Below are 19,886 nucleotides of genomic sequence, written 5' to 3'. Positions count from 1 at the left end.
GTGACTCCACCTTCAAGGAGCCATAAACATGTACCCCTAGATCTCCTTGTTCCGTAACTCTCCCCAATGCCCTATCATTAACTGAGTAACTCCTGCCTTAGTTCAATCTACCAAAATGCATCACCTCGCATTTGTCTAAATTAAACTCCATCTGCCATTCGTCAGCCCACTGGCCCAATTGATCAATATCCCGTTGCAATCGGAGACAACTTTCTTCACTGTCCACTATGCCACCAATCTTAGTGTCATCTGCAAATTTACTAACCATGCCTTCTGTATTCTCATCCAATCATTGATATAAATGACAAATAACAGTGGACCCAGCACTGATCCCTGAGGCACACCGCTGGTCACAGGCCTCCAGTTTGAAAAACAACTCTCTACAACCACCCTCTGGCTTCTGTCAAGAAGCCAATTTTGTATCCATTTAGATACCTCACTCTGGATCCCGTGAGATTTAACCTTATGCAACAACCTACCATGCGGTACCTTGTCAAAACCCTTGCTAAAGTCCATGTAGACAACATCAACTGCACTGCCCTCATCTACCTTCTTGGTTACCCCTTCAAAAAACTCAATCAAATTTGTGAGACATGATTTTCCACTCACAAAGCCATGCTGACCATGCCTAACCAGTCCTTGCGTCTCTAAGTGCCTGTAGATCCTGTCTCTCAAAATACCTTCCAACACCTTACCCCTCCACAAATGTGAGGCTCACTGGCCTGTAGTTCCCAGGCTTTTTCCTGCAGCCCTTTTTAAACAAAGGCACAACATTTGCCACCCTCCAATCTTCAGGCACCTCGCCCGTGACTATCGATGATTCAAATATATTGGCTAGGGGACCCGTAATTTCCTCGCTAGCCTCCCACAATGTCCTGGGATACATTTCATCCGGGGATTTATCTATCTTGATGGGCTTTAAGACTTCCAGCACCTCTTTCTCTGTAATATGTACACTCCTCAAGACATCACTATTTATTTCCCCAAGTTCCCTAACATCCATGCCTTTCTCAATAGTAAATACTGATGAGAAATATTCATTTAGGATCTCACCCATCTCTTGTGGATCCGCACATAAATGACCTTGTTGATCCTTAAGAGACCCTACTCTCTCCCTTGTTGCTCTTTTGCCCTTTATGTATTTGTAGAAGCTCTTTGGATTCTCCTTTGCCTCATCTGCCAAAACAATCTCGTGTCCCCTTTTTGCCCTCCTGATTTCTCTCTTAACTCTACTCCTACATCTATGAATCACAAAAAGTTGGTTTGCAGGTGCAACAGGTAAAACAAATGGAATTTTGTCCTTCATTGCTAGCGGGATGAAGTTTAAAAACAGCGAGGTTATGTTGTAGCTGTATAAGGCGCTGGTGAGGCCACACCTGGAGTACTGTGTACAGTTTTGGTCTCCTTACTTGAGAAAGGATATACTGGCACTGGAGGGGCTACAGAAGAAATTCACTAAGTTGATTCCTGAATTGAGAGGGTTGGCTTAGGAAGAGACTGAGTAGACTGGGGCGATACTCATTGAAATTCAGAAGAATGAGGGGAGATCTTATAGAAACATATAAGATTGTGAAGGGAATAGATAAGATAGAAGCAGGGAGGTTGTTTCCACTGGCGGGTGAAACTAGAACTAGGGGGCACGGCCTCAAAATAAGGGGAAGCAGATTTAGGACTGAGTTGAGGTGGAACTTCTTCACACAAAGGGTTGTGAATCTGTGGAATTCCCTGCCCAGTGAAGCAGTTGAGGCTACCTCATTGAATGTTTTTAAGGCATGGATAGATATTTTTTTGAACAGTAAAGGAATTAAGGGTTATGGTGAGCGGGCGGTAAGTGGAGCTGAGTCCATGAAAATATCAACCATGATCTTATTGAATGGCGGAGCAGGCTCGAGGGGCCAGATGGCCTACTCCTGCTCCTAGTTCTTATGCTCTTAAACACAGTCAGAATAAACACTAAACACAGAAGAATAACTGCAGTCTGAATAGATGCTAAACAGAATAAACACTGAATAGATGCTAAACAGAATAATCACAGGCCCACATGAACACCAGTGTTGCCATTTTCGCATTTTAAACATTCACTTCACTCTGAGTGTGAGGGTTGTGGTGTTACTCTGTCTTTGAGAAACATATATTTATGTTATATTTCTTGTAAAAGGCAGTGTTTGGTTGCAAGGAGTTGATTTCTCTGGGAGAAATGCAGCTCCATGCTGAGACTACAGGATAAAAACTCACATTAGCTAATGGTGTGTAATCAGGGTTAATGCATTTGTGTTCACTTAGGTTTCCCTTGGGGTTTCAGAGTTGACTTTAGATTCGGTTGATTGACAGAGATAGAGTACTATACAAACAAAGCATACCGTGCACAGAGAAGGAAAGGAGAGTGTGCAGAATGTAGAGTTACAGTCATTGCTAGGATGAAGAGAAAGATCAACTAATGTAAGGTAGGTCCATTCAAAAATCTGATGGCAGCAAGGGAAGAAGCTGTTCTTTACAACAATCTGAAGTCCCTATCTCCTTCAAGAAGACGATTATCATCCCGGTACCTAAGAAAAACCAAGCAGCGTGCCTTAATGACTATTGGCTGGTGGCTCTGACATCCATCATTATGAAGTGCTTCGAAAGGATAGTCATGGCACGAATCAATTCCAGCCTCCCGGACTGCCTGGATCCACTACAGTTCATCTACCGCCGCAACAGGTCCACAGCAGACGCCATCTCCCTGGCTCTACACTCAACTCCAGAACACCTAGATAACAAGGAAACCTATGTCAAACTCCTATTTATTGACTACAGCTCAGCCTTCAGCACTATTATTCCTACAAAACTCATCTCCAAACTCCGTGGCCTGGGACTCTGCTCCTCCCTCTGCGACTGGATCCTGAACTTACGAACTCACAGACCACAATCAGTAAGGATAGGCAACAACACCTCCTCCACGATCATCCTCAACACCGGTGCCCCACAAGGCTGTGTTCTCATCCCCCTACTATACTCCTTATACACCTATGACTGTGTGGCCAAATTCCCTTCCAATTCGATTTTCAAGTTTGCTGACGGCACCACTGTAGAAGGTTGGATCTCGAACAATGACGAGACAGAGTACAGGAATGAGACAGAGAATCTGGTGAACTGGTGCGGCATCAATAATCTCTCCCTCAATCTCAACAAAACGAAGGAGATTGTCTTTAACTTCAGGAAGCGTAGAGGAGAACATGCCCCTGTCTACATCAACGGGGATGAAGTAGAAAGGGCCGAGAGCTTCAAGCTTTTAGGTGTCCAAATCACCAACACCTGTCCTGGTCCCCCCATGCCGACACTGTAGTTAAGAAAGTCCACCAGCGCCTCTACTTTCTCAGAAGACTAAGAAAATTTGGCGTGTCCGCTATGATTCCCACCAACTTTTACAGATACACCATAGAAATCATTTTTTCTGGTTGTATCACAGCTTGGTATGGGCTCCCACTCTGCCCAAGACCACAAGGAACTACAAAAGGTCATGAATGTAGCCCAATCCATCACGCAAACCAGCCTCCCATCCATCTGTCTAAACTTCCCGTTGCCTCGGCAAAGCAGCCAGCATAATTAAGGACCCCACGCACCCCGGACATTCTCTCTTCCACCTTCTTCCTTCAGGAAAAAGATACAAAAGTCTGAGGTCACGTACCAACCGACTCAAGAACAGCTTCTTCCCTGCTGCTTGTCAGACTTTGGAATGGACCTACCTTGCATTAAGTTGATCTTTCTCTACACCTTAGCTATGACTATAACACTGCATTCTGCACTCCCTCGTTTCCTTCTCTATGAACGGTATGCTTTGTCTGTCTAGCATGCAAGAAACAATACTTTTCACTGTATGTTAATACATGTGAGAACAATAAATCAAATCAAATCAAATCAAATGAGTGAGTTGGTATATGTCCTCAGACTTTTGTATCTTTTTCCCGAAGGAAGAAGGTGGAAGAGAGAATGTCTGGGATGTGTGGGGTCCTTAATTACACTGGCTGCTTTTCCGAGGCAGCAGAAAGTGTAGACAGAGTCAATGGATGGGAGGCTGCTTTGTGTATTGGACTGGGCTTCGTTCTTAACTCTTTGTAGTTTCTTGCAGCCTTGGGCAGAGCAGGAGCCATAGCAAGCTGTGATACAGCCAGAAAAGATGCTTTCTATGGTGCATCTGTAAAGCTTGGTGAGAGTCGTAGCTGACATGCCAAATCTCCTTAGTCTTCTGAGAAATTAGAGGTGTTCGTGAGCTTTCTTAACTATAGCATCGGTATGGAGGGATCAGGACAGGTTGTTGGTGATCTGGACACCTAAAAAATGAAGCTCTCAACCATTTCTATTTTGTCCCCGTTGATGTAGACAGGGGCATGAACTCCTTAATGCTTCCTGAAGTCGATGACAATCTCCTTCATTTTGTTGACATTGAGGGAGAGATTATTGTTGCTGCACCAGTTCACCAGATTCTCTATCTTATTCCTGTACTCTGTCTCGTCATTGTTTGAGATCCGACCCACTACGGTGGTGTCATCAGCAAACTTGAAAATCGAATTGGAGGGGAATTTGGCCACACAGTCATAGGTGTATAAGGAATATAGTAGGGGGCTGAGAACACAGCCTTGTGGGGCACCGGTGTTGAGGATGATTGTGGAGGAGGTGTTGTTGCCTATCCTTACTGATTGCGGTATGTGAGTTAGGAAGTTCAGGATCCAGGCGCAGAGGGAGGAGCCGAGCCGTAGGGCATGGAGTTTGGAGATGAGCTTTGTAGGAATAATGGTGATGAAGGCTGAGCTGTAGCCATAGAATCATACAGTGCAGAAGGAGGCCATTCGGCCCATCGGATCTGCACTGTCCACAATCCCACCCAGATCCTATCCCCATATCCCCTAGCTCGTCCCCCTGACACTAAGGGGCAATTTACTATGGCCAATCCACCTAACTCGCACATCTTTGGATTGTGGGATAAACTGGAGCACCCGGAGGAAACCCATGCAGACACGGGTGCAAACTCCACACAGAGTCACCCATGCCACCCAATAGTCAATAAATAGGAGTCTGACATAACTGCCTTAGTTATCCAGGTGTTCCAGGGTTGAGTGTAGGGCCGGGGATATAGCTTCTGCTGTGGACGTGTTGTGGTGATAGGTGAACTGTAGTGGATCCTGGCAATCTGGGACGCCGGAATTGATTTGTGCCATGACTAACCTTTCGAAGCACTTCAGAGTGATGGATGTCAGGGTCACTGGACAATAGTCATTAAGGCACACTGCTCGGCTTTTCTTTGGTACAGGGATGATGGTAGACATCTTGAAGCAGATGGGGACCTCATATTGGTGTAAATGCCAACACTATAGTTAGGAAAACCCACTAATGCCTCTTCTTTCTCAGATTAAGGAAATTTGGCATGTCCGCTACGACTCTCATCAATTTTTACAGATGCACCATAGAAAGCATTCTTTCTGGTTGTATAACTGCTTGGTATGGCTCCTGTTCTGCCCAAGACCACAAGGAACTACAAAAGGTTGTGAATGTAGCCCAATCCATCATGTAAACCAGCCTCCCATCCATTGACTCTGTCTACACTTCCCGCTGCCTCAGAAAAGCAGCCGGTATAATTAAGGACGCACCCCGGACATTCTCTCTTCCAACTTCTTCCATCGGGAGAAAGATACAAAAGTCTGAGGTCATGTACCAACCGACTCAAGAACAGCTTCTTCCTGCTGCTGTCAGACTTTTGAATGGACCTACCTCGCACTAAGTTGATCTTTCTCTACAACCTAGCTATGACTGTAACAACACATTCTGCACTCTCTCGTTTCCTTCTCTATGAACGGTATGTTTTGTCTGTATAGTGCGCAAGAAACAATTTTCACTGTAGGTTAATACATGTGACAATAATAAATCAAATCAAATCAAATGAAAAGAGAGGTTGAAGGTGTCTGCGAATACCTCCGCCGGCTGATCCGTGCAGGATCTGAGTGCTCGTCTGGGTACCCGATCCAGGCCAGTTGCTTTCCGTGGGTTGACGTTCGAGAAGGCTGCTCTGACATCTGTAATGGTAACCTCGGAAACAGGTTCGTCCAAGGATTCCAGCGTGGACAGTGTACTCTCGCTGACCTCTTGCTCAAAACGGGCATAGAATGCATTGAGCTCATCGGGAAGGGATGCATAGGTGCTGGCGATTTTACATGCCTTCACCTTGTCACCTGTTATATCTTGCAGACCTTGCCATAGTTGGCAGGAGCCTGTGTGGCTAGTCCGGGACTCTAGCTTGGTCCAGTACTGTCTTTTGTCATCTTTGATGGATCTCTGTTGATCATATCTGGCTTTCCTGTATAGCACAGTAAGAAGTCTCACAACACCAGGTTAAAGTCCAACAGATTTATTTAACAGCACTAGCTTTCGGAGTCTCAAGTTCCTTCATCAGGTAAGTGGGAGTTGTGTTCACAAACAGGGCATATAAAGACACAAAGTCAATTTACAAGATAATGGTTGGAATGCGAGTTTTTACAGGTAATCAAGTCTTAAAGGTACAGACAATGTGAGTGGAGAAAGGGCCAAGCACAGGTTAAAGAGATGTGTATTGTCTCCAGGACAGTTAGTGAGATTTTGCGAGCCCAGGCAAGTCATGGGGGTTACAGATAGCGTGACTTGAACCCAAGATCCCGGTTGAGGCCGTCCTCATGTGTGCAGAACTTGGCTATCAGTTTCTGCTCAGCGATTCGCCAAGGCGGCCTTCACGACACACGACAGCGCAGAATCGCTGAGCAGAAACTGATAGCCAAGTTCCGCACACATGAGGACGGCCTCAACCGGGATCTTGGGTTCAAGTCACACTATCTGTGACCCCCACGACTTGCCTGGGCTTGCAAAATCTCACTAACTGTCCTGGCTGGAGACAACCTGCGCTTAACCCTCTCTCCACTCACATTGTCTGTACCTTTAAGACTTGATTATCTGTAAAGACTCGCATTCCAACCATTATCTTGTAAATTGACTTTGTGTCTTTATATGCCCTGTTTGTGAACACAACTCCTCACTCACCTGACGAAGGAGCAGCGCTCCGAAAGCTAGTGCTGCCAAATAAACCTGTTGGACTTTAACCTGGTGCTGTGAGACTTCCTACTGTGCTTACCCCAGTCCAACGCTGGCATCTCCACATCATTTCCTGTGTAGGTCAGTGTCGCCTGACTTGAACACCTCAGACCTGGACTTCAGCAAGCAGTGGATATCCCTGTTCATCCATGGTTTCCAGTTGGGGAACACACGGATTTGCCTCTTTGGCACACAGTCTTCTACTCACTTACTAATGAAGTCAGTTACTGCTGTGGTGTACTCGTTCAGGCTGGTCGCAGAGTTTTTAAATACTGACCAGTCTACTAACTCTAAGCAGTCCTGTAGGGGATCATCCGATTCCTCAGACCAACATTGCATGACTTTCTTTGCTGGATTCACCCGCTTCAGTTTTTGCTTGCAAGCCGGGAGCAGGAGCACAGCCTTGTGGTTTGATTTACCAAAGTGAGGGCGGGCGATAGAGCGATAGGCATGTTTGATATTTGTGTCGCAGTGGTCTCGGATGTTTGGGCCTCTGGTGGAACAGGAGACATGTTGGTGGTAACTTGGTAGTACGCTCTTGAGCTTGGCCTGATTTAAGTCCCCGGCCACGATGAACAAGGCCTCAGGATGTTTTGTCTCAAAGCTATTTGTAGTGGTGTATATTTCGTCCAGCGCAGTCTTCACGTCCACATGGGATGGGATGTCAGGATAACGGAGGTGAACTCCCATGGAAAGTAGTAGGGGTGGCATTTCAGCGTCAGGTATTCTAGGTGTAAGCACGTAAGCCTGTGTTTTGCTATTCAATTTTGAAGAGGAGTTTAAGCCTGTAAGAGGAATATTGTTTGAATTGGGACGCATAGGTATAAGTTAGCAGTTAAGGATCGTATCTTGTCATGTTTAAGTATTGTTCAATTGTTAAAAGTTAAGCTAATTCATTTGTTATAGTTAAACTGTGTTGTTAAATAAAGTTTGTTTTGATAAAACTCCCAAGTTTGTCAATAGAATCGCACCTGGAATCATCCTCACATTAATGTCAAAATAGTGAATAGTTGGGGTTTAGCCTGACTCCCAAATATACCTTGGGGTTTCTGATTTCGTACCTGAACAATCCTCACATGCGAGGCTCACAATGTTCTGGTTCTTTGAAGAATGGAGGGACCTCGGGGGAAGATGTCTGTCCTGAAATGGGGTGCTGGCTGGAGGAGATTGTCTCGGAATCACACCTCTGAAGGTGTAGCCTCTTCTCATGTCTCTCACACATCCCAGTCTCTACAGGCAAGAAGCAGCAGCCGATCTACGATCCCCGCTGGGCTTGTAACAGGACCACCCTCAAAGTGGCAATCCCCCTCCAGGAAATCCTACACCAGCGATTGTTCAACTCTGGGTGTGATCTTACCGGCTGCTGTGCTGGTCGATTGGCGTGGTGAGCCGCGACGATAGTGTCAGAGGCTAAAAGGCTGGTTGGTGCCAGGCGCCAGCCAATGTGGCACGGCAAGCTCTCTTCCCGGCCCTGTTTTGCCGGCGGGATCGGCTTTGTGCCCAGAAAGGGTGTGAGGTGGTTTGCATCGGATTGACTTCGTTTCAATCCTATTGGTGAGGCCGGCATGATCCCCCCGGCTCCCGCTCGCTTCCTCCTCTTGGCAAGAGGTCTCACCAATCAGAGTCACTCATGGATCCCCCAGCTGGGCCCAGGCACAATGGTCACGCCAGGGGGATCGGAGTGGGGGGGAGGCATTGAAGTCCTCAGATAGTCGGGGGCACAGCTGGACAGTGTCCATTGGGCATTGCCAGCCTGGCAGCATCATAATTGTGCCAGGGCAGTGCCAAGGAGATTGGGGCAGAAGCTGGCTTGACCGGTGTGATTAGCCCCCTCCCGCTCCCCTCCCGCTCCCCACCCCCCCCTAATCCACTTGCTGCGGACCAGCCTGTGTGCTGTTCTGACCAGGCTGTGACCATGAGCCTGGGCTCGATCTCAATGCCACCCAGGTGAGTGTGTCTGAGCTGGGTGAGGGTGTGTGCGCACTCTGATGGGTTTGAAAGGTTCTGCCCTCAGCTTCCTCATCCGAGGTGTTCTCGGAACTGGAGTTCAGGGCCTGGCTTGAGGGTGTCGTTGGGAGCTTTCCAGAAGGACTCAGAAAGAGAGTGGAGACAGTTATTACAGAGAATTTGAAAAGCGGACAGTGCCCTCACGGTGTCGGTCACTGTAGGATGAGCTGATGCCAGGTCCTCATTTGGATGTGCGCTGCCCACTCCACCACTGGCACTGGCACTGTCGATGTTCTCTCCAGCCAGCAGGATGGCGTGCTCCCCCGAGGGACTTCACCCTCTTATTGTGTGTGAATTTGTCCTGCTTAAAGATGTTGAGAACGTGATCAGGATGCATGTTCAGGCAGATGATAAGGATGCATGGCTCCGTGTGTCCGTGTGTGTATGTGTGTGTGTGTATGTGTGTGTGTGTGTGCGTGTGTGTGTGTGTATTTGTGTGCATGTATGTGTGTGTTTGTGTGTGTGCGTGCATGTATGTGTGTGTGTTTATGTGTGTGTGTGCGTGTGTGTGTGTATTTGTGTGCATGTATGTGTGTGTGTGCGTCTGTGTGTTTGTGTGTGTGTGTTTATGTGTGTGTGTGTGTTTATGTGTGTGTGTGTGTTTATGTGTGTGTGTGTTCATGTGTGTGTGTGCGTGCATATGTCTCTGTGTGTGCATGTGTGTATGTGCGTGTGTATGTGCATGTGTGTGTGTGTGTGTGCATGTGTGTGCACGTGTGTGTGTGTGTGGTGTGCATGTGTGTGTGTGTGTAGGTACATGTGTGTATGTGTGCGTGTGTGTGTGTGTGTGGTTCGTGTGTGTCTGTGTGTGTGAGTGTGTGTGTGACTCTGTGTGTGCATATGTGTGTGTCTATGTGTGTGTGTGTGTGTGCATATGTGTGTGTGTGCATGTGTGCGTGTGTGTGCATGTGTGAGTGCGAGTGTGTGGTGTGCATGTGTGTGAGTGTATGTGCGTGTACGTGCACACGTGTGTGCATGTGGTGTGTGGGTGTGTGAGTGTGTCTATCTTTTGTGGTGAACCATAGTTGGTTACCACTATGGGTACTGAACCATAGATGGTCAGCACTATGGGTGCTTGTAGATATGTTACTGTTGTCACTGTTGGGGTTAGGATTGGGGCTGTTCTACCTGTTGGTATTGTTCTGTGGTACACTCCAGTTGGCTCCGCCTACCTGGAGGAGTATAAAGGTCACTGCACTGCCTGGTGACCCTTTAGTCTGGGATTGTATTGTATATAGTGTGCTCCATTCTTGTTAGTAATAAAAGCCTTTATTTCCCAGGTACGATCTAGCCTCCCGAGTGATTTAATCGTGCATCATCTTTGCATGTGTGTGTGTGGTGTGCATGTGCGTGAGTGTGCATGTGCGTGAGTGTGCATGTGTGTATGTACGCGCATGTGTGCGTGTGGTGTGTGTGTGTGCATGTGTGTGTCTGTGTGTGTATGTCTATCTGTGTGCGTGTGTGTGTGCATGTATGTGTGTGTCTATGTGTGTGCGTGTGTGTGTGGTGCATGTGTGTGGTGTGTGTGTGTGTTTATGTGTCTATGTGCATGTGTGTGTGTGTGTGTGTCTATCTGTGTATGTGTGCGTGTGTGTGTGTGCATGTGTGTCTATGTGTGTGTGCATGTGTGTGTGTGTATGTCTATGTGTGTATGTGTGTCTATGTGTGTGTGCATGTGTGTGTCTGTATGTGAGTGTCCTTGAGCTGTGCTGTGTGTGAGATGAATGTGAATGTGCGATGGGCTGGTGAGTCTGTCGGGATGAGTAATGAAATGATGGCCTTGCCCAGGCAGCGCGGGTCAGATCATTCACCCTCTTCCTGCACTGTATGGCGAGTTAGCATTGACACAGGTGCCCCCATCTCCCGTGCCGGGGTGGTGAGGTTTGGGGGGGGGCGCGCAGTCAGAGTGGGAGGTAGAGGACATCGTGGTGAGCTTCAGCTGTGTCCAGCAGGTGGTCCAGAGCAGTGTCACTGAACTCTGTGTTGTGACAGTAACCGTGTTGTTAGTGGGGTCCGCTCCTTGCTGTGCCGCAGTCCCGGGCTGCGTTGAGCAGTATCGGTGTCCGTGGATCCACTTTAAATATAGTGCCTGGGACAAGGCAGCGGTGAGGTCACAGAGTGGTGGGCCAAACTCAGGTCACCCGCCAGTGACCTGGCCAACTTCCCGTGTGTGCATTTTTAATTAACTCAGAAGCACGTGAGACGGCGCACAAACTCGCCCACTGAGGCCGGCCGGGGAAAACGCTGCTTTTCACACAGTGCGCAGACTGGAAACTTCCATCCAATGAGTCTCCAAACATTAAACACGGTCAGAATAAAGAGTCACATTATCCAGAATTAACACAATAAATACTGTCAAACAACAACAGTCAGATGAAACGCTTTGCTGCCAGTCTCTGGCAGGCTGTGTCAGTTCTGCAAGAGGCCAGAAGGTGGCACAAAACTCCAAGCTTCTGAATCTCCAAGTGGGCAGATTCACCCTCACCCACACCCAGAATTATGAGCGACGGAGAGAAGAGACTCTGTCACTCAGGCTATGGACAAACAGGCGTGAGGAGTAAGCTTGGAAAAATAAAACAAAGGATACAAAGAGAACAAAGGCTGAGGTCACGTACCAACCGACTCAAGAACAGCTTCTTCCCTGCTGCTGCCATCACTTTTGAATGGACTTAACTTGCACTAAGTTGATCTTTCTCCACACTCTAGCTAAGAGTGTAACACTACATTCTGCACCCTCTTCTTTCCTTCTCTATGAACGGTATGCTTTGTCTGTATAGCGCGCAAGAAACAATACTCTTCACTGTATGTTGATACATGTGACAATAATAAATCAAATCAAAAATCTCTGAAAAAAATGAGGATGGGAGAGTGGGAGATCCTCGTAATAAATTTCAGATTGCTAACAGAAAGAGAAGTTGCGTTAAATTTAAAGTATTTCTTTATTTCTTTCTGTGATATACTTCTCCCATCAGCTGGTCAAAATCCTCGAACTCCCTCCCTAACAGCATTGTGGCTGTACCTACACACATGGACTGCGGTGGTTCAAGAGGGAAGCTCACCACCACATTCTCAAGGGCAGTTAGGGATGGGCAATAAATGGTGGCCAACCAGCGGCACCCATGTCCCATAAATGAATAAATTACAAAAAAACCTGTCAGAATTTGGATGAAGAGTTGGACCAATTGGATAGCGTTTATAATGGCTTAGACAGAAATGGCCAGTTGGGCGATTTTATGCTTTCTTGAACTTCCCGACTGTTTCGGGCACAGATTCACTCATTCAGTCTGACATCTGGCAACCAATCCCAAGTGGCTTTACATTTGGAGTGTTGTCAGACACTCTGTGCCCTGTTTGAGAGCAGATTTCCACTCCATCTGTCGAAGGAGCAGTGCTCCGAAAGCTAATGGCATTTGCTACCAAATAAACCTGTTGGACTTTAACCTGGTGTTGCCACTTCCCCATCCCAGACACTGATTTACCATGCACCAACTGGGTAATGAGGAACAGGCTCAAGGGGCTGAATGGCCTCTCCTGCCCCAGCATTACTGTATCTGACTGAGGCACAGATCACTCAGTACAAAGCAGCGAGAGCGCAGAGGAGATTCACCAGGATGCTGCTTGGGCTGGAGCGTTTCAGCTATGAAGAGAGACTGGTTAGACTGGAGTTGTTTTCCTCAGAGCAGGGAAGGCTGAGGGAGATCTGATTGAGATGTACAAAATTATGAAGTATATAGATAGAGGGTGGCACAGTGGCACAGTGGTTAGCACTGCTGCCTCACAGCACCAGGGACCCAGGTTTGATTCCCGGCTTGGGTCACTGTCTGTGTGGAATTTGCACGTTCTCCCCGTGTCTGCGTGGGTTTCCTCCGGGTGCTCTGATTTCCTCACACATTCTGAAAGACAAGCTGGTTAGGGTGCATTGACCTGAACAGGCACCGGAGTGTGGCAACTAGGGGATTTTCACAGTAACTTCATTGCAGTGTTAATGTAAGCCTTACTTGTGATTAATAAATAAACTTTAAGATAATAAATCTAATTAAATGAATAGGAAGAAACTTTTCCCCTTAGTAAAGAGTCAATAACCAGGAGGTATAGATTTAAATTAAGGGGCGGGAGATTTAAAGAGGATTTGAGAAAATCCTTTTTTCACCCAGAGGGTGGTGGGAGTCTGGAACTCGCTGCCTGAAAGAGCGGTAGAGACGGGAAACCTCACAACATTTAAGAAACATTTAGATGAGCAGATGAAACGCCATAGAGTACAAGGCTCTGGAGCAAGGAAAATAGGATTAGAACAAATAGGTGCTTGATGGCCAGTGCTGACACGTTGGGCCGAAGGGCCTCTTTCTGTGCTGTAAAACTCTATGATCCTCGGTACACTAACAATCGCTTTTCGCCTTTTGGCTAAGATCAAGTGCAGTATGGATCGGATGCTGCGCTTGGTTGAGATCATTAGGTTACATTTAAGCTTCATTTTCATATGAAGCAATTTTTAAAAGCGGTATCTTGGCCTTTTGGCTAAGATGCAAATGAGATCAAGCCTTGGAGGAGGTGAGTCTGCACCTACTCCAATCAGCTTGGCTCATGTAGATCAGGCCCAAGACAGGTGTGAAGGCCCTGTTTTGTCAGCTTGGATCGGAAATGTCTCAACTTATTGAGACTCTGAATTGGACTTGATTTGATTGAATTGGAAAAGTATTTTTAAAAACTCTATGATCCTCGGTACACTAACAACAAGTGCCACTATTTTTTGAGGTTCTACCTGTCCCAAGTGTTGCGGAGGATGGGTCTGGCCACATTGCCGCGGAACGCTCCAAGTAGTTGGACCGTACCGCAGCACCTGTCCTTCGTGGAGAAATTCTTCCGGAAACACACCTTTGACCACATGGCGATCAAGCAGTGCTCAGCACGTAATGTCCTCGAGGCCCTGAGAGAAAAGGAGACGGCAGATCCTGTCGGATGGTTCCCTGAGCGGACTGTCAATGTCATTTGGCAGAATGCCTCATCACCACAACTCACAAACAAGCACCAAGACCTGGCCCGGCTGGTGGTGAGAAGGGCACTCCCCGTCAGACCCTTTATGCACGCCCGAGGTCTCAACCTCACCGCACGCTGCCCTCGAAGCGGCTGCGGGGCTGATGAGACGGTCGCACACCTCCTTGTGGAATGTGCCTTTGCAAAGAAGGTCTGGAGTGAGATGCAGTGGTATTTGTCGCGGTTCGTCCCGAGCAGCTCGGTGACGCAGGACTCTGTGCTCCTCGGGCTGTTCCCGGGGACGCACACCGAGACAAATATCAACTGCTGCTGGAGGGTCATCAACTCGGTGAAGGACGCGCTTTGGTCCGCCCGAAACTTGCTGATCTTCCAGTTGAAAGAATTGTCCTCGACCGAGTGTTGCAGACTGGCACATTCCAAAGTCCAGGACTACGTGCTCAGGGACGCGCTCAAGCTTGGGGCAGCCGCCGCCAAGGCACAATAGGGAAAGGCCACCGTGTAAAGCCTTTCAACCGAGGCAAACTGAGGGCCCGGTAACTGCAGAATACCCTCGGCCTGTGTAACTGTGCGCTAATTTGAAAAACAAAAAGCACACAGTAACATCTGATATATGTACATAGTTTTATGTTTTGAAATGTAATTAACGTAATGTCGTGTAAATGAGCAAAGTATTGCACTGTAAAAATGATTCTTTTTTTGCACTGTTTGTAATGTTTGGATCTGTCTTTTTGCAATGTTTTATTTGAGAGTTTTTTTTTATGAATAAAAGTATATTTTTGAAATAAAAAAAACTCTGAGTAAAGGTTGGATACAGTAAACCGCTGGTTAGAGTGACCTCCTGGTTTGGGTAAAGGTTAGATACAGTACACCACTGGTTAGAGTGACCTCCTGGTTTGGGTAAAGGTTAGATACAGTACACCGCTGGTTAGAGTGACCTCCTGGTTTGGGTAAAGGTTAGATACAGTAAACCGCTGGTTAGAGTGACCTCCTGGTTTGGGTAAAGGTTAGATACAGTACACCACTGGTTAGAGTGACCTCCTGGTTTGGGTAAAGGTTAGATACAGTAAACCGCTGGTTAGAGTGACCTCCTGGTTTGGGTAAAGGTTAGATACAGTACACCGCTGGTTAGAGTGACCTCCTGGTTTGGGTAAAGGTTGGATACAGTACACCACTGGTTAGAGTGACCTCCTGGTTTGGGTAAAGGTTAGATACAGTAAACCGCTGGTTAGAGTTACCTCCTGGTTTGGGTAAAGGTTAGATACAGTACACCGCTGGTTAGAGTGACCTCCTGGTTTGGGTAAAGGTTGGATACAGTACACCACTGGTTAGAGTGACCTCCTGGTTTGGGTAAAGGTTGGATACAGTACACCACTGGTTAGAGTGACCTCCTGGTTTGGGTAAAGGTTAGATACAGTACACCACTGGTTAGAGTGACCTCCTGGTTTGGGTAAAGGTTGGATACAGTACACCACTGGTTAGAGTGACCTCCTGGTTTGGGTAAAGGTTAGATACAGTACACCACTGGTTAGAGTGACCTCCTGGTTTGGGTAAAGGTTAGATACAGTACACCGCTGGTTAGAGTGACCTCCTGGTTTGGGTAAAGGTTAGATACAGTACACCGCTGGTTAGAGTGACCTCCTGGTTTGGGTAAAGGTTAGATACAGTACACCGCTGGTTAGAGTGACCTCCTGGTTTGGGTAAAGGTTAGATACAGTACACCGCTGGTTAGAGTGACCTCCTGGTTTGGGTAAAGGTTAGATACAGTACACCACTGGTTAGAGTTACCTCCTGGTTTGGGTAAAGGTTAGATACAGTACACCGCTGGTTAGAGTGACCTCCTGGTTTGGGTAAAGGTTAGATACAGTACACCACTGGTTAGAGTTACCTCCTGGTTTGGGTAAAAGTTAGATACAGTACACCGCTGGTTAGAGTGACCTCCTGGTTTGGGTAAAGGTTAGATACAGTACACCACTGGTTAGAGTTACCTCCTGGTTTGGGTAAAGGTTAGATACAGTACACCGCTGGTTAGAGTGACCTCCTGGTTTGGGTAAAGGTTAGATACAGTACACCACTGGTTAGAGTTACCTCCTGGTTTGGGTAAAGGTTAGATACAGTACACCGCTGGTTAGAGTGACCTCCTGGTTTGGGTAAAGGTTAGATACAGTACACCACTGGTTAGAGTTACCTCCTGGTTTGGGTAAAGGTTGGATACAGTACACCACTGGTTAGAGTTACCTCCTGGTTTGGGTAAAGGTTGGATACAGTACACCGCTGGTTAGAGTGACCTCCTGGTTTGGGTAAAGGTTAGATACAGTACACCGCTGGTTAGAGTGACCTCCTGGTTTGGTTTTAATCGCCTCACTGAGACACAGAGACATTTCCAGATTGTTTATACTGCACCATCTACTTGACATAACTTTCCTCTCCAAAGTCCTTGAAAATGTTGGATGCTCCCAAATGTATTGCTGTCCATCCTGAATTCCATATTTGAATCCCTCCAATCAGGTTCCACCTGTGCCACAGTACCAAAACGGCACTTACCAAAGTCACAAATTACATCTTATGTGACTATGACAAAGGTAAGGTTTCCCCTTCAGCATTTGCGAGCTGATGCAGTGTCCACACATCCTCCTCCAACACTTCTCCATGTCCTCCAACCGGGTGGCACTGCTCTCCTCTGGTTCCATTCCAATCTGGCTAATCATAGTCAGAGGATCACTGGCAATGGTTTCTCATCCTGCTCCTGGTATTCCCCAAGGATCTATCCTTGCCTCACCCCCTCCTATTTGTCACTTATCTGCCATCCCTTGCCAATATAATCCAAAAGGACAGTGTTAACTTTCATCCACACAGTGATGGCACTCAGCATTCCCTCACCATCCCTCTGTTGTCCCTAAACAATCAGATTATCTAACATCCAGAAATGGATAGGCAGACATTTTCCCCTTGGAAAGACTGGACCATCGTTTTTCATTCTCATCATAAACACCGTTCCATAGTCACTGATTCCATCTCTGTCTCCTGGCTACTGTCCGAGGCTGAACCACGCTGTTCACAACCTCAATGTCCTATCTGAACTCAAGATGAGATTCTGAACAAAAATCCTCCCCATTACCAAGGTCACCAGCTTCCACCTTCACTGATCTCCACCTTGTCTCATCTCATCTGCTGCTGAAATCGTCCTCCAAGCCTCTTCGATTTTAACCCCCATCTCTATTCCAACACATCCTTGGCCGGCCTCCCAGCTTCTCCATCTCCCCTAACTCTCCCCACACATCCCCGCAATGAAGGATGGGAAGCAGCTACAGGCAAATGGAATTTTGCAAAAGGAATAGTGTATAGGAGTATACACTGGAGTATGGAAGTGTTGCTGCAACTGTGCAAAGCATTGGTGAGGCCGCACCCTGGAGTATTGTGCACAATTGGGATCCCTTTATTTGAGGAAGGATGTAGTGACATTGCAGGCAGTTCAGAGGAGGTTCACTAGATTGATTGCAGAGCTGAGGGTTTTTCTTATCAAGAGAGATTGGGCAGTATAGTCCGATACTCTCTTGAGTTTAGAAGAATGTTAGGAGATTTAATTGAGGTATATAAGATGCGAAAGGAGATTGACAGTGTAGACTTGGAGAGGATGTTTCCTCTTGTGGGGCAATCTAGAATAAGAAGTCATAGTTTTATGATAACGGGGGGCACCCTTCTCTCAAAGGGTGGTGATTTTGTGGAATTCACTACCCCAGAGTACAGTGGATGCCGGGACAATTTAAGGAGTAGACTGACAGACTTTTAATTAGTAGTGGGTTGAAGGGTAATGGAGAACAGGCAGGAAAGTGGAGTTGAAGCCAAGGTGAGATCAACCATGATCGTACTGAATGGAGCAGACTCGAGGGGCTGAATTGCCTACTCCTGCTCCTGGCTTGGGCCACTGTCTATGTGGAGTCTGTACACTCTCCCCGTCCCTCTGGCTGCTCTGGTTTCCTCCCACAGTCCGAAAGACGTGCTGGTTAGGGTGCATTGGCCGTGCTAAATTCTCCCTCAGTGTTACCCGAACAGGTGCCGGAGTGTGGTGATTAGGGGATTTTCACAATAACTTCATTGCAGTGTTAATGTAAGCCTACTTGTGACACTAATAAATAAACTTAAACTTAGTTGTGAGTGGAACACCGTGGGAGATCTGAACAGAGGAATTAAGTGAGTGAGCCAGGGGAAGGGGATCCCTGATTCCCAGGCCGGAGGGTCGGGGGTTGGGGGGTGAGGGAAATGTTGATGGGGTAAAGTGACTGGCACTGACTGAGAACTGGACAAAAGAAAATCAGCAGGAGTGTGAGGGGAATAGTTTAGTTTGATGGAGGGAAGTTTGCTGCAATGTAAATGTGGGAGATTTTTAAATCTTAAATTACATCAGCTTCTCCCATCAAATCTTTTGTTTGGAAACAAAAGACTAGTTTAATATCCACAGTCAATAAGGAGAGAAAAGCTGATGTTTCAAGTCCAGATGACCCTTTGTCAAAGCTAAAAGGCACAGAAAGTGGGAGATATTTATACCGCAGGGTGAGGGAATGAAAGATGAGTCATAGCCACAGAAACCAGGGGAAAGGCTGCTAATGGCAGTCCCCAGAGAGAATGGAAGGTGTGAACGGCCAAACGGCAGAGAAGCTGAAATCAGAGGGTAAGGATCTTCCTCGCCCCTCCTCTTACCCTCCAGCATCCGCAGTAATTTGCTTTTATCTAATATCCACAGTCACTTGACAGATTCTGAGGTATATGTACAGGTGTGTATGTATAGGGATATATTGTGAGGTATATGTACAGGTGTGTATGTATAGGGATATATTGTGAGGTATATGTATGGGTGTGTATGTATAGGGATATATTGTGAGGTATATGTATGGGTATATATATAAGGTATTTATGCTGCCACGGATTTTGCGCATGCCCAATGGCTGGCAGATTGCTCGCTCTCGGCTCCCGGCCAGAGGCAGTGCGCATGCGCCGGGCGGAACCAATCTCCGGGAGCGGGGTCGGGGGGAGGGGGAGTGGCTCGGACTCAGTGCGGGGCACAGGGGCAGCGGGGAGCGGAGAGTGGGGCGGACCGTGCGGGGCGCCGAAGACACCGCCCGGCGGAGAGGCTGAGAGAGGGAGCCGGGGACATGGCGGAATTCAGCATCGACCACAGCAACCTCCCCGCCGTCAATGCAGGTAGGAACCGGGGGAGAGGGACAGGGCCTGAGACCCCCCACACCACAGAGTCACCCTGACCCCCTTCACCCCCCTCACCACCCTCACCCTGACCACCCTCACCCCCCTCACCTGACCCCCCTTCACCCTCAACCCCCTCACCCTCACCCCCCTCACCCCTCACCCCCCTCACCCTCACCACCCTCACCCCCCTCACCCTCACCCCCCTCACCCTCACCCCCTCACCCTCACCCCCCCTCACCACCCTCACCCTCACCCCCCTCACCCTCACCCCCCCTCACCACCCTCACCCCCCTCACCCTCACCCCCCTCACCCTCACCCCCCCTCACCACCCTCACCCCCCTCACCCTCACCCCCCTCACCCTCACCCCCCTCACCCCTCTCACCCCCTTCACCCTCAACCCCCTCACCACCCTCAACCCCCTCACCCTCACCCCCTTCACCACCCTCACCCACCTCACCCTCACCCCCCTCACCCCCCTCACCCTCACCCTCCTCACCCTCACCCCCCTCACCCTCACCCCCCTCACCCTCACCCTCACTCCCTCACCCTCACTCCCTCACCCTCACTCCCTCACCCTCACCCCCTCACCCCCTC

General features: G+C 48.0%; 1 protein-coding gene across 5 annotated transcripts in view; it reads left to right on the top strand.

The window, feature by feature from the left end:
• Nucleotides 1–19,146: 19,146 nt before the first annotated feature.
• The window catches only part of ccdc50a (coiled-coil domain containing 50a), a 352,068-nt gene continuing 351,328 nt past the window's right edge, over nucleotides 19,147–19,886 (top strand). For all 5 annotated transcript variants that reach the window (XR_013496235.1, XM_078204322.1, XM_078204314.1 and 2 more), the window contains exon 1: nucleotides 19,147–19,287. Coding sequence is in view for 4 of the 5 variants with exons in the window: in XM_078204322.1 (XP_078060448.1) it covers nucleotides 19,239–19,287 (49 nt within the window). In the remaining variant the exon portion in view is untranslated. The remainder of the gene's footprint in view (nucleotides 19,288–19,886) is intronic.

This window comes from Mustelus asterias, chromosome 3 (assembly GCF_964213995.1).
Source record: "Mustelus asterias chromosome 3, sMusAst1.hap1.1, whole genome shotgun sequence".
Classification (NCBI taxonomy): Eukaryota; Metazoa; Chordata; class Chondrichthyes; order Carcharhiniformes; family Triakidae; genus Mustelus; species Mustelus asterias.
Note: the sequence above shows the minus strand (reverse complement) of the source record. Positions and strands in the feature narration are given on the sequence as shown.